At 24.7% G+C, this 14,078-nt stretch overlaps 3 protein-coding genes across 6 annotated transcripts; 1 reads left to right on the forward strand and 2 right to left on the reverse strand.

The window, feature by feature from the left end:
• Positions 1–2,683: 2,683 nt before the first annotated feature.
• Positions 2,684–7,050, reverse strand: LOC108003177 (HUWE1-associated protein modifying stress responses). Its single transcript, XM_017065306.3, has 5 exons — positions 6,097–7,050; positions 5,772–5,843; positions 4,612–4,783; positions 4,236–4,381; positions 2,684–4,005 (listed from the first exon to the last, which is right to left on the reverse strand). Exons 1-5 carry the CDS (start codon positions 6,287–6,289, stop codon positions 3,863–3,865), a joined length of 726 nt encoding a protein of 241 aa, XP_016920795.1. The 5' UTR covers positions 6,290–7,050; the 3' UTR covers positions 2,684–3,862.
• A 75-nt stretch (positions 7,051–7,125) lies between these two features.
• LOC108003161 (regulation of nuclear pre-mRNA domain-containing protein 1B) lies at positions 7,126–10,597 on the forward strand. Of its 2 annotated transcripts, none has more exons than XM_017065287.3 (5): positions 7,126–7,404; positions 8,019–8,323; positions 8,399–8,533; positions 9,031–9,306; positions 9,395–10,597. In XM_017065287.3, exons 1-5 carry the CDS (start codon positions 7,254–7,256, stop codon positions 9,542–9,544), a joined length of 1,017 nt encoding a protein of 338 aa, XP_016920776.1. In that variant the 5' UTR covers positions 7,126–7,253; the 3' UTR covers positions 9,545–10,597. The 2 variants fall into 2 exon arrangements, with proteins under 2 accessions (XP_016920776.1, XP_016920777.1); XM_017065288.3 differs by having other exon boundaries at positions 7,131–7,404; positions 8,019–8,317.
• A 170-nt stretch (positions 10,598–10,767) lies between these two features.
• Positions 10,768–13,395, reverse strand: LOC108003165 (nuclear envelope phosphatase-regulatory subunit 1). 3 transcript variants are annotated; one of them, XM_062085267.1, is made up of 5 exons: positions 13,334–13,395; positions 12,191–12,292; positions 11,992–12,063; positions 11,708–11,842; positions 10,768–11,645 (listed from the first exon to the last, which is right to left on the reverse strand). In XM_062085267.1, exons 2-5 carry the CDS (start codon positions 12,216–12,218, stop codon positions 11,491–11,493), a joined length of 390 nt encoding a protein of 129 aa, XP_061941251.1. In that variant the 5' UTR covers positions 12,219–12,292; positions 13,334–13,395; the 3' UTR covers positions 10,768–11,490. The 3 variants fall into 3 exon arrangements, with proteins under 3 accessions (XP_061941251.1, XP_061941252.1, XP_016920783.1); XM_062085268.1 differs by lacking the exon at positions 13,334–13,395 and adding an exon at positions 12,494–12,589; XM_017065294.3 differs by lacking the exon at positions 13,334–13,395 and adding an exon at positions 12,412–12,573.
• Between the last annotated feature and the right edge of the window lie 683 nt (positions 13,396–14,078).

The following is a 14,078-nucleotide window of genomic DNA, read 5'->3' on the forward strand; positions in this document are numbered from 1 at the left end:
AAAAGGTGATTACTGACGATATAACAATATTTTTTTCTTTGTAATTTTATTTGTAAATAATTATCTTACAAACAAGAGACGCAAAAATATACAAGCTTCTTATGTTCGCAAAAAATAACAGCACCATTTCTCGCCTTGCCGTGAGCATACATTTTCATATCATATCACGGCTTTTCAGTGTTCGTGCAAGTAGAATATGATGATACATTTTTTTGACAAAAAAGTACATCATGTTGCGATTAATGTGCATCAGAATAAAAAAAATGGCTCGTAGAAAATTTCTTGGTGCCCTGTGTTTGTGACACGTACGCGTCTCTATGCACCTGTATGATTAGCGTACGAACTACTATTACTGTGAAAAAGATATGATACAGAAGTGATTCCTCGCGATTTCACCTATCAAGGCTGAAGATTAATCGATTAATGAATAATAAATATTGATATTTGTTTAACTTATCTGATTATTCTAGACAACTATCAATTTATTAATATAAAAACGGATTAATTTATTTTTACTATTAATCGATTAATTTTAGCGCCCTATAAGCTATTTCTATTTCTATACACAACAGTCGGTTTTGCATAATGGCAACATCATTGGAAACTTTTTTTGGCAGCAAGTACATATGAATTACACATTTCATTAAAGAAAGACGGAAGTCATCGATTGACAAAAAGATTATTAATAACACAAAATCTTAAATTTCATTATGAAAGACATACTATTCATATCTTTTCCTATTTTTTACAATCTCAAAAAATTTACATACAAAAAATATTATTTTACAACTTTAAGTTATAAATAATACCAAACTTTAATAAAATCATTTATTTCTTTTTCAAACTGTGCACAATATATTGCATGGACCGTATAAATAAAAAATATATTTTCAGTATAAAATACAACAGATTACTAACAAGATTAACTCTTTCTGAGAAAGGGAAAACTCCCTATATATATGGGAGAACTTAATTGCTGACTTCAAAATATTTCACGAATACAGTTAGTTTTATGCAAGATAAGACAATATCAATTATACCGACAAAATCTTGCAAGTAATCAAACAAATAACACGTTATCAATCCAATATAAACAAACATAGATTTTTTTATCACGACCAAGAACAGCTCTTGAGTATAAATTGAAAATATTACTTTACTAAAAGAACAGAAATAAAGATGACGGTGCCTGTACAAAATGACTCGATGTTCATCATTAACTATTATTTTCTTATCAATAAAATATTCCTAAATATGGCATCTTCAGCATGTTACTTTCTTCTATATGTTTTTTTAGAGTTATCTTTGTACGAAGATCCATCAAGAAATCAATCAATAGAATATTGCCGTAAAAAAGAATTTCATTTTGAAACTTTAAAAACAAATGATGCAATTAAATTATTAACGTACAAAGATACTCTTTAATATTGTATTATACATTTCGTTTGAATGGAACTTTTAGAACTTTCAGAAACATGACCCTGCGTACCAAACTGGTCAGGAAAGTAGAGTCAAGTGCAGTCCTTGTAGTTTTATTATAATTGCCGATCATATGATAAATATTATTAAAGCTATCGCATAGTTATCGATATTAATGATAATATTAGCAATACCCCTAAGGCTATTGTTTATCGTTATCATTACGAATTTACGCTATATTTAATATTTACAACTGAATAACAATTTTTTCGCTTGTTTCCGGAACGGTGCTCAAACAATGTCGAGAAAAAGGAAACAAACTAAAATGAATTCACTTCTAAATGACTTTGAAGAACAAATAAAAAGAAATTCGAAAATGTATAGGAAAATTGAACTCTTTTCTTAAATAAATTTACCGGCAGTTCGATTGAAACATTTTCGAATTTCCTATAATTAATAATCTTCAAAATTCAAATAGAAGTAATTACGAGGCACAACGCTAGAAATAATATACATTTACAATGACCTTAAAAATGAAGCGATAAATCACTCCAATATGAGTCTTTGAATATAATGCTTTTTATAAGATATGCACGTATATGTACAAATACACATATACATAACGTATATGTATATGCATATACAGCAAAGAGCTGCCCATGTCTCCCCGACAACGGCTACATCTAAGACGAAAAGCTCGTTTATTGATTAAGTCCATACTAGTGTAAAAGTAGATCCCTTTACATTGCACTGTCTTTATACAGACTTTGCCTGAGACATATTTCCAACACATTGCTCAACCCTTTGCTTATAACATATACGCCAAAAGATAAAAATCAATTTTATATTATGATCATCTTTTCATCACTGACATTATCCAATTGACATCGGATATAAAGAGATTGGAAGGAACTTCGTATAGATTTTTCCTACCGATCCGTTCATTTTATCCGTCGATTTTGTTTGATATAAGCATTGCTTATCCTAACATGTTTAAGATTTATAACTACACAAAGTCTATTTAAGAATTTTATCAATTAGTTACACAATTATGAGCACCCGCGACACATATGGAAAGAATGAAACGTGAACATCATTTTTTAAAGTCTTCTTTGAACCTTGCTTTCAAGCTCGATCTCAATCTAATTAAACCTTTGGCGTGGATGTCATGACGCATAAAACATGGCAGCAGCATTTTTAGATTATTTCCAAGGGATCGCACACATAAATATATGAAGTAGATGCAAAATTACAAACAAAAGGATTGTAAAAACAATTAAATATATTATCGAAAAGACAATTTTATGATTATTCTACATATAGAGTATGATTATTCTATCATATAACAGAAAATGTAGATCCCTTGTTCATAAATAGTAAATAAAAATTACAGAATTACAAAAATCAATTTGTCAATATTTCATTTTTTTTTTTAGTACTTTCACTTATGTTCTTATTTTTTCTATTATTATTTCTTTTTTATTGCCAACGAAAGCCATATGAAATGATTTTTTTTTATTGATAAAAGCGTCCAAATGTGAATTATCTACGATCATTTAATAATTATAACAATATTATAATCAGAAAAAGCGATCCTTTGGATTATGAAAAAACATTTTATAATCATCCTCTCCCCGTTCCCTTTTATCTCGCAAAATTACAATCGTAGATAGTAATATATTTATAAAACATTAAATCTTCAATTCATTTCTCACTTTTAGAACATCCCATTTAAAAAAATTACAGTACACTATGAAGTGACTGAAAAAAGTATCACGAAATATTAGCTGCTAATTTTTAACATACACATCAATTGTGTAAAGCATGTTAGTTACAGCTTTTAACATCTCATAATACATTTGGCAAGGTTCATACTCTTGGTTTATAGATCGATAAACTAATAATCACATATACAGATTTTATGCTTATAAAACAATGACATTCACTCTGCATGGGCACTTTGAATGGTATTGTTATAACACGTTTGTATTATCTCACAGCTTATATAAATAAATAAATAATTTCAAAATAGATTTTTTCTAATATGTATAATAATAAATTTTTGCATCATAACTTTAAACTTTAACAAACTAAAATTTCCCCAAATAATATACAGTAATTTAAATGATTATAATTATTTTAAATGATATATTATTTAATTAAATTAATTATTTATTAAATAAAATTAATTACCCTGATTATTGATATAAAAACCAAAACTATAAAGCTTAATAAATAATAATAATGAAACGTGACAGATAATATAAATTACTCGAAATATACGAACGTGTTTTATATGACAATGCAAGTCATTGCCATTTTCTTGAAGTGATTATGTTTAACCGGGAACTATGTAGGGGAGTTGAACCGTTAATAATTAATTTATCAATTGATTAATTAATGGGGAACAAGGGAGTGAGGCTACTTTACACATCGCGCGCCGTTACATGAAACGTGAACGTTTGTGCGTGGGAGATCCCATATCCACGTCATGCGAAGCAGGCCGTTTATGATGTCGAGCGAATTCGCTACTAATAAAAGCCGACAATTCGGCTTGTCTTCCAGTACGCCGAGATATTGGTGAGCCTATTTAAAATTATTAAGAAAATTTTTTTTAATTATTTAAAAAAACCATTATATTATATTAATTATAATAAATGAAATATCAGCATTAATATAATCTTTTTATTATTACAATTATGAAATACTATAAATTTTAAATAATGTATGATACTAATGTTTTTTTTTATTTATATTTTTTATTCTTTATATTTTAATTATATTCATTGTATTAAAATAATTAAAATAATTCTTACCAGACAATGCAATTGCTTCTCTAAATGTATGTAATTCAGGATCAGGATCATTTCCAGGTATTGGTGTTGGTGCAACAACCATATTTGGTGTTGAACTTTCTGTAGAAGGCGAACTACAAACCATCATCCTTGGTTTAGGTGAACTTCTGAAATTTGTTAATATTCATTTTATATCTGTGTTACTTCCATTAATAGGACAAACCTTATAAAAGTTATTGATGCATTAATGCCTATAAAATAAAACAATTAAGATATTTTTTTAAGTGAAATATAATAGTGTGATTTTAATGTCTTCCCTAGCTTTTGAAATTATTTTATCTAAAAGCTATAGAGAACACATTTGTATATATATTAAAGAAATTGATACAACACTTACCTATGCGAATGTGGTCGAGGTGGAGGTGGTTTTCCAGCTAGATATGCTAACAAATCTTCTCTACGAATCATACGCCTTTTCTTCCTAGCCCAATTCATAATTTCTTTACTACGCTTTTGTCGGCCCATTTCTATACCTAATTCACTGCATCGACGCATGCTATCCATAGAATCTGTTAAAATATTTCACACTTAAACTAAATAATATTTATTACATAGAAAATTATATAAATAATTATATAAATAATGTTAACTCAAATATATAATATATACATATTTTTTATATATTATGTATATATTATGTAATATATTATGTAAAATATATACATATTTTTAATATAATAAAATAACTAAATAATCAAAAGAATAATATTAAAAAATTATCTTTATATAAATAATTATAATCAGAAAAACACTTAAAATAACTATAATAACTATAAAATAATAATACAAATTATTGAAGTTATTATATTATATAAATAAATAAATAATATAACAGCCATAAAAGAATAGAACTTTCATGATATAATCATAAACTTATATTTTTAAAACTAAAATGCATTATTTTAAATAAAATTAAAAAATTGAAATAATAATTTTGAAAATTTAAAATTATTTTCAAATAATAATAGAATAAAAAAGTTAAAATTTTAATACAAAAAAGAAATATTATATTTATTTCAAAATGAATAAAAATATAAAAATAATCATTAAAACAAGCATCATAATCAACATACATAATACTTGCAATCATTAATAAATATTTGATAATGATTTAATATAGAATTTATATATAATTATCTGCAAAAAATGATCTAATTTCCTGAAAATAACAGAAATCAACTCTATTTTCTATAAATATTCGTAATAGTCCTGAAAGTTTGCGTCAATTAACAGCTGACCTTCAGCAATGGTCAGCTGTGCGAAGCGATCTGACGCACATATACGTGCAAACACATTACCACTATGTGTATGTATTGTGTGTAAATGACGATTGTACAAAAGAATGACTGAATACTAGAGATAAGGATAAAAAAGAGAGGAAAAGCGACAGAAAAAGGATAATGTTATAAAAAGAGAAAAAAAGGAGAATAAGAAAGTTAGAATGAAGATTTATCTTGCTCACATTGTTGACAAGAGAGACCAAGGAAGTGCACGCACCTTTGTACAACGATGTGACGGTACCTGCAGCAGTCTGGAAAGGTACCCATAGAGAGACACCCTGCGTACGATCTGTAAAAGAGCAAAGCCGAAAGGAACTGGTTACACGATCAGATCGATATGCACATGCGGCGAAAAAAGGGAATCGAAGCAAACGAGGAGCGAGAACAGTGGCGTATCCTCTCGTACGTCGCACAAAATGGATGTCACGCAAATGGATGTAACTACGAAATGTTCTCGTTTCTCATAGACATCGAAAGTCATTTTATAAATGAATGAAGGAAAGATATAAATGATGATCAATATTATCATCAAATTAACTTGCCTTTATACAGCTGGGCGATGGCCGACGCAGTCGTCTGAAAACTCGTCCACATCTGCTGGGAATAAAGTTCCTTTTCGTTGTGCAGTTGCGTTTCATAATCTTGTTCTGTTTCCAATGCTTCAACGCACTGTTGTTCCCAATTGCTATACCAAAGATCCATTAAAGGATCTTCTTCGCTTCGATCTTCGCTCATGGTTCGTCGTCCTCGAGACTCTTATTGTGAGCTCACGCCTCGCCCACCCACAAGCACTCACGATACGCACAGAAATCGCGTAACTCTTAAACTTCGTCGTATCTTTTCGTTTTTCGTATTTGCTTACCCTACCTCTTTTTCCGCTCGTCTGCTTCACGTAACGCGAACACGGTAGCTCGCATGCACATCACCCGAGTCAGGTCGCGGCCATTACGATGTGCCTCGCTCGAGGATCGCACGAGTCTCACGCGCAACGAAACACGAAATACGAATTGGCAGGTACGAAGAACGAACTAACCCACGATACATAATCCCTTTTCACCCCTCGACTACGACGACGCACTGATCCCTGGAAATCACTGCTGCGCTCTATTCAAGAAAATGCAGTACCTAGTATGCGCAGTTCTTATCGAATCTTTGTGTTATCGATAAAGAAGAGTTACGATAAATTTGTTTATTATTTATTTTCTTTTTAATTTGTAGTTATTGCTTTCATACTTAAAAAAATTATAATATTTCTCGTATATATAAAATAGATAATTAGAATAAACTTTATTTTGATAATATATACTTGTTAATATTATAAGTTGTATTTTTCTTTTTAAAGTAAAAATTTTTAAGAATTATATATATATATATATATATATAATTGTTAAATATGTTAATATATATATATATATTAACATACATACAAATATGTGCACAATAGTTACTAACTACTAATTATAACAATATTTAAATTATCGATTGAAATTGATAATACGATGCAATGTAGTTCAAAAAATTTGAAAAAGATGGCGCTAATATCAAAAGTGACGGAAGTACATGCAGTGCAACATTTTATACGCCGTTCGTGTTTGTATTTCAGCTGTTGAGTCGTACACTTGTGCGGCTCGTGCTCGTGAGTTGAAATACGAGCAATTTTTAATAATTTTTATTGACGAAACAACGTTTTAATTATAAAATGACAGGATTTACAGAAAGTGCACTGGTGAAAAGACTAATGGACTTAAATCCTTCGCAACAGAGTATTCAAACACTTTCTCTTTGGTTAATTCATCACAGAAAACACCATCCGACCATCGTGAAAGTCTGGTTTAAAGAGATGTGTAAAGGTACGTTAAGATTGCCGTAAGTATATCTTTTTATTTCAAATTTTGAATGTCAAATATTATTTTGTTATTAAATTATTTTTATATTATATTCCAAATAAAATAAATATAAAATGATCTTCAACAAAATTTTTAGGTTAACTTGTAAATTAGTCCTTCATACGTAATTATGAACATATTTCTCGTAACAGTATGTCAACTATAAAATTGTATTTAGAATTATTGATAATTATCTGTTACAATTATAATATATAACATTTTAAATGATATTATAATTTTTAATATTAATTTAGAAATATATTTTCATACAAATATACAATTGTAATTTATATTTAATTCTTTACGTAAATTATATTATTATAAAATTGTTTATAATATTTCTTGATATTTACAGTTTTGTTATATAAATTGTAATTATATCATAAATATATATTTCAATATATTTTTTTATAAATGCTATAATTTATTTAATTCTGTTTAATTTCTTAATTATAATTTTTATTATAAATTAAATTTTAAAATAGCAATTTAGCAAATAAAATGTTAATTTATTTTAAAATTCCATAAAAGTAATAAATTTTTTTCAAATATTATTATTATTACTATATTTTTTACAGTGAAGGATAATCGTAAACTTATGTTTATGTATCTGGCAAATGATGTTATTCAAAACAGTAAAAAAAAAGGACCAGAATTTGGAAAAGAATTTGAAACAGTTTTACCAAAAGCTTTTGAACATATGAAAGGATTTGATGAAAAGACAAGAGAAAGATTAAATAGGCTGCTTCAAATTTGGGAGGAAAGGGGAGTTTATGATAAGACACAAATTGCAGAGTTTAAGGCTGCTTTTACAGACACATCAAGAGATCCAGGAACACCACCTCCAAAAAAAAAACTTAAGAATGATATAGAAAAAGTAAAGGTAACATATAATACTAATTTTAATTTGTATTAATTATAATATCTCTAATTATGTTTATTATGTTTATTATTACAGAAAGATAAAAAGGAGAGAAAAAAATCAGAGACTGAAGTTGAAGTGGATGGAACCAAAGAGCTACATGTAACATTAAGTCCTCGTACTCCTGCAGGAGACCCACCAGAAACAGAGGAACTCATCAAAGCTTTAATGGTTAATACCATTTATAAAAAGAACAAAAATTCGGAATATGTATCGTTAGCAATAAACTATCTTATATATAGAAAAATATATGTTGAATCCATAAGGCATATTGGCAAGCATAATTACAATTTGATATTTCCACCCCCAATAGTAGTTTTATATTCTATTTATATATCATCTATATTCTTAATCTATTTCATAATACATTTTTACGTTTTTAATAAAAAATATTTGATTTCTTGTTTGTTGATTTTAAACAATAAAATAATATAATATTGATTTCATTTAAAATTTACATATTAAATAGTCCTTTTACTTTATGAAAAATAGATATTTTTATTTAATTAAATTCGAAGTTTAATAAAACAAAAAAATAGTACTCTTATTTTCTTAAATAAATATTGCATCTAGAAATAATGTAAAAATATAAATTAAATACTTAAATATGTGTATATGCACATGAATGTATTGAAGGCAATTACTAAAAAAAGCCTTCTTTATTTCAGGATTTGGAAAACACAGCATCTTCAGATGCTGGTGTTAGAGAACGTATTGCATCTTTACCACCAGAAGTATCTGAAGTTTCACTTCTTGCAAATTTAGCAGATAGAGCAGCTGCTGATCAATTAAGTGTTGCAGTAAATGAAGCTGCTGCATTATTAGCTGATTATAATGGAAGATTACAAGCAGAAATGGAAGACAGAAGAAGATTATTAACTATGCTTAGAGATTACACTTTGGCACAAAGACAATTACTCCAACAAGCTCAAGCAACATTGGAAGTATGGTTATACTCTTTTTGATAAATAAATGCTTTATATTTATTAAAAAATATATGTATATGATTTATAGAATTTAATGATATTTCAGGATTATAAAGAAAAACTTAAAAAGGTATGTGCAGTACGATCTGAAGTTAAATCACATATTTCCAATTTACCTGATTTGACTCAACTACCTGATGTTACGGGTGGATTAGCACCTCTCCCTTCAGCTGGTGATTTATTTTCTATGCACTAGCACGTGAGTTTAGAGAGCATGATCATTGAATTATTTTTGAGTTCCATGCATAAATGAATTCAACCATGCTATGTTAGCTTGGTTTTTGTGATGAAATATATCTTATACTATAACTTTCTATTTTTCAATATTTAATATATTAAATATTGATCCTCGCATGTACAAGGTATGAAAAAGTACTGAAACAAATACCATAAATAAATAATTTTACAAAATACTTTAGCAATGTGAATAAGCAAATGAACCAAGTAATTATATACACTTCAGAATTTATAAAACTATTGTAATTTTCAATTTTATATATCAATTAAAAATTGCCTATTTGTGTTCTTTTGTTTTATAAATATAAAGCAGCAAACAGTCATAATTAATTTTTACTATTTAAAAGATATAATAAACGAATTTTTAATTCAAAAATAATAATGTTCCTGCTAATAATAAAATGCATAAGGAACTCAAAATATTGAAAAAATTTCACATAATCTCATTTTTCATTTATAATTTAATCAGCTAATAATTTTTAAATATTTCACTCATAAATTGGATATATTATAAATTATAAGATATGTAAGAAATTCGAAAAAATATGTCATTTCTTCAAATTTAAAATTATATAAATTGACAATTTTATTTTTAATAAAATTAATTCAAATTATTATAAAGACTTCCACAAAAAATAAAAAAAAAAGTACATGTATGAAATAATTAAATATATTACATGTTAAAAATGTGCACTTAGAAACATACAGATACTGAAAATTTTTAGTTAAACATTATAATAAATATTGCTTAAAAGCAATGTTTAGAATGTTACACGTATAATATTTGATAATTATCCCTTGTATATATATATATCGTAGGTAATGTAATACTGGGACTGAGAAATGCGTCTTAACATATAACGCTATAGTTGATTTTGAATGAATACTGGTCTGCGTAAATAAATAATATTGTATATGAAATATTGTACGAAATAAATCGCGTGATTGTGCATTGCGAAAATTGTAATAATATGCAAAATATTAATACGAATAGATGTTTTGTTCGTTATAATAGTATTTTTCATTTAATAACCTAATCCATACAAATATTTAAATGTTATTATTTGTTTTCATTTTATATTATTTAAAATAGTTTAATCATAATTACGTTATTAATTATAAAAAGATACAATTAATAAACTTAAAAATTAAAAATGAATATAAAATTCAAAATTAAAAATATACATTCTTAATAAAAAATTTTATTTAAAATACATTAAAATAAATTTATTTTACATTTGAATAATATTTATCTTTATTTAACATTTCTTGAAATTTTACAATATCATATCTGTATATAAGTTTAGAAGAATTATATTGTAATAACTAAAATTATAATTCATATTAATATTGAGTAAAGATTTATATAGAGAATTATATTGTTATGTTTATTTCATTGGAAAATTCTTAATATTTACAGTTTTATATGTTGAAATAACAAATTTTTTAATCATAATATACATATATATATACAATAAACTATATTATTTAGAAATGTATGACATTTTAGTACATACAATATTACATTTATTATTATTTTGAAATAAATCATAGTAATCTATTATTTAAATTATTTTATTGAAAAATGTTAATACTTTGGTCATTATTTTTAATATATTTATAATTTATGTATTTTATTACTTTTCAGACTAAATTTATACAAATAAACTATGTATTGTTTTTTTTAATGAGATTAAAGTTTTAAAGAATAAAAAATATAAATTTGAATTATTAAATATAATATTATCATTTTTTTAAATACTAAGTACAACAAAATAATATCTTAAATCTTACACTAGTATCAAAAATGTGATTTATACATATTTTTTATGATCACCTTGCATAATAATTCAGATTTTTATAAACACTTTCACAATTAACATAAAAATTATGTCTTTTTTCTCTTTAATTTTCATGATGTCGTGATCTTGTTGGTTTAAGAATGAGTTTTCCAGTATCATCACAACTCATATTAAAATTACTAAGAACACTTCTAGCTCTTTGAGTTATAATACTTGGTGCTATTACACGTCTATGTACTCCCATCATAAATAATATTACTAAAAAAATCAATAATATTTGACTAAATGCATCAATAAAAATGTTATATTATTATGCTTACCTAAAATTATACTAGCAATCGCAAAAAATGGATGATTACATAGGCTTTGTGTAAATGATACAGCTGGTGTATTTGGATCTGTTAGCCAATGCCATGCACCAACAGCAGTGCATACAGAAATAAAACCTAGTAGCACTGAAAATAATATTATATTAAATACATGTATAAGAACAATTATTAACTTTATAATGTAATAAAATAATATTAATATTACATTATCATTTAGAAATCATTAAGAAATTAATAAAAAATTTTATAAAACTTAAAGAAATAGAAAAACATACTTCTCCATCGTAGAGTAGCTGGTTGTAAACTAGCAATTACTTCGGTAAGTCGTCTTTCAAATGCTTTTAAATCTGAAAAGAATTATATGAAAAAGATAACCTCAAAATTATACACTCTTATTGTGTATATTATATCTCTATATTACTTCTTATTAAACATAAAAAAAATCATTTAATAAGTAAAAATTTTCATTTTTACCTTCACACACCGTTTGATCTAAAGACATTTTTCATGTATGTGTGTGTTATTTAATTAAAATGAGTTACAAATAATTCCGGTTGGATCACATCATTCACGTCACTATCGTTAAAAAAATGAATTGTTGTACACATTTATGTATAATATAAGATATATATATTTTTTAATGCCATACATAATTTAAATATACTATTATTATTATTTAATTTTTTTATTAATACCATAAAAATATAAATATAAATAATAAAAATGTTTCTATTTGGTACAAAATATATTCAATAAAATAGTATAATATATATATACATGTTATTGATATTTATTTAAAAGTCATAAGAAAAAAAAAATCACTAAATATTTTATTCTCTAAATTAAACGTGATACTATGATACTTCATAATTTTAAATATTTGATTCTAATTATAGCTTCATATCATAGTTTGGTTATTCTATGAATTAATTATTCTATAAGTTTGTAACAATACAATAAATTCTATATTCAATACATATATATATATATATATACTAAATTTTAATCATTCATAAAAATAATGTAATAGTCAAATATTTTCTTTTGAATTAAAGAACAACAAAACTAAAATTTTACATGTATAAATTATAATTTCAAATTTTTTAACATTTTTTAATATTTTAACATCATTTAAATCTTAAATTTTATTTAGAATTTATTTAAGCTAATTACACATGTTCCTGTTTCATGAATCTAAATACACATATATACGTATTATAAATGAAATATAATTTTATGAAATCCATATAATTTTTAACACATGAATATCTATGTATTTTTATTAAAAATATTATTGATATATATACATATACATTTTTTTATTTTTATATATCATGATATATTTTTATATCTTGTATATAATTTTTTATCTTTATATTTTCTATTTTCTTTACTTTTTTCTAACTTTTTTGATATTTTTGCGTACAAATTCATTTACAGTATTTCTCAAACAAATATTTTAACATTAATTTTATTTTAACATTGTAAAATTAACGTTATATTTATTCTTTTTTTTAAACTATTGATATATTATATTCTGTCCATAAATCAAATAAAAAACAAATCGAATAATTTAGAAATTAGTGTTATCTAGTTTGGATGTGTGAAAACTCTGACTTGTTAATAAAATATATGAGATATTTATAAGTACACTCGTAATGTCACAGACAAAGAAAGTCACTACGTGAAAGAAAAATTTTTTGCGTAATATTATTTTCTTTGTTTGTAATATCATAAATATATTATGGCATGATACTAACTTAAAGCTTTCTTAACCAAACACGAGATGACGCCATGAATTTCTAAATTATATTGAATTTATTTTTTTTATTCATCTTGTGAATAAAAGTATATATATTTTATGTATTTATATATCAGATTCTATATATATTTTTCATATATTAAATATATATATATATATATATATTAAATATATATATATATATATATATAAATTAAATAATATAATTAAATTTCAAATGTATATTTTGTATACATTTTTATATATATTTCATCATATATATAAATATTATAAATATTATATATATATTATATATTCATATAATAGTATAGTTTATAATTTATATAATACTACACATGTAAAATATAAATATATATTACAAATATAGATTTTTTTAAATTAATTATATATATTTCATATATATATTTCCATTTAAAATCATAATTTTTAATCCTGGTGTATCTATTAAATGTCAGAATTTATAAGATAAAATTTATTTTAGCTTAATATGATATAATAATATGAAAATGAAAAATAATTATAAAAAATTAATAAAAAAAAAAGTTTGAATGTTAAGAAATAAAATATCATTGCAAAATATCATTACAATAATATAAAATA

Source organism: Apis cerana, linkage group LG14 (genome assembly GCF_029169275.1).
Source record: "Apis cerana isolate GH-2021 linkage group LG14, AcerK_1.0, whole genome shotgun sequence".
NCBI classification, from domain to species: Eukaryota; Metazoa; Arthropoda; class Insecta; order Hymenoptera; family Apidae; genus Apis; species Apis cerana.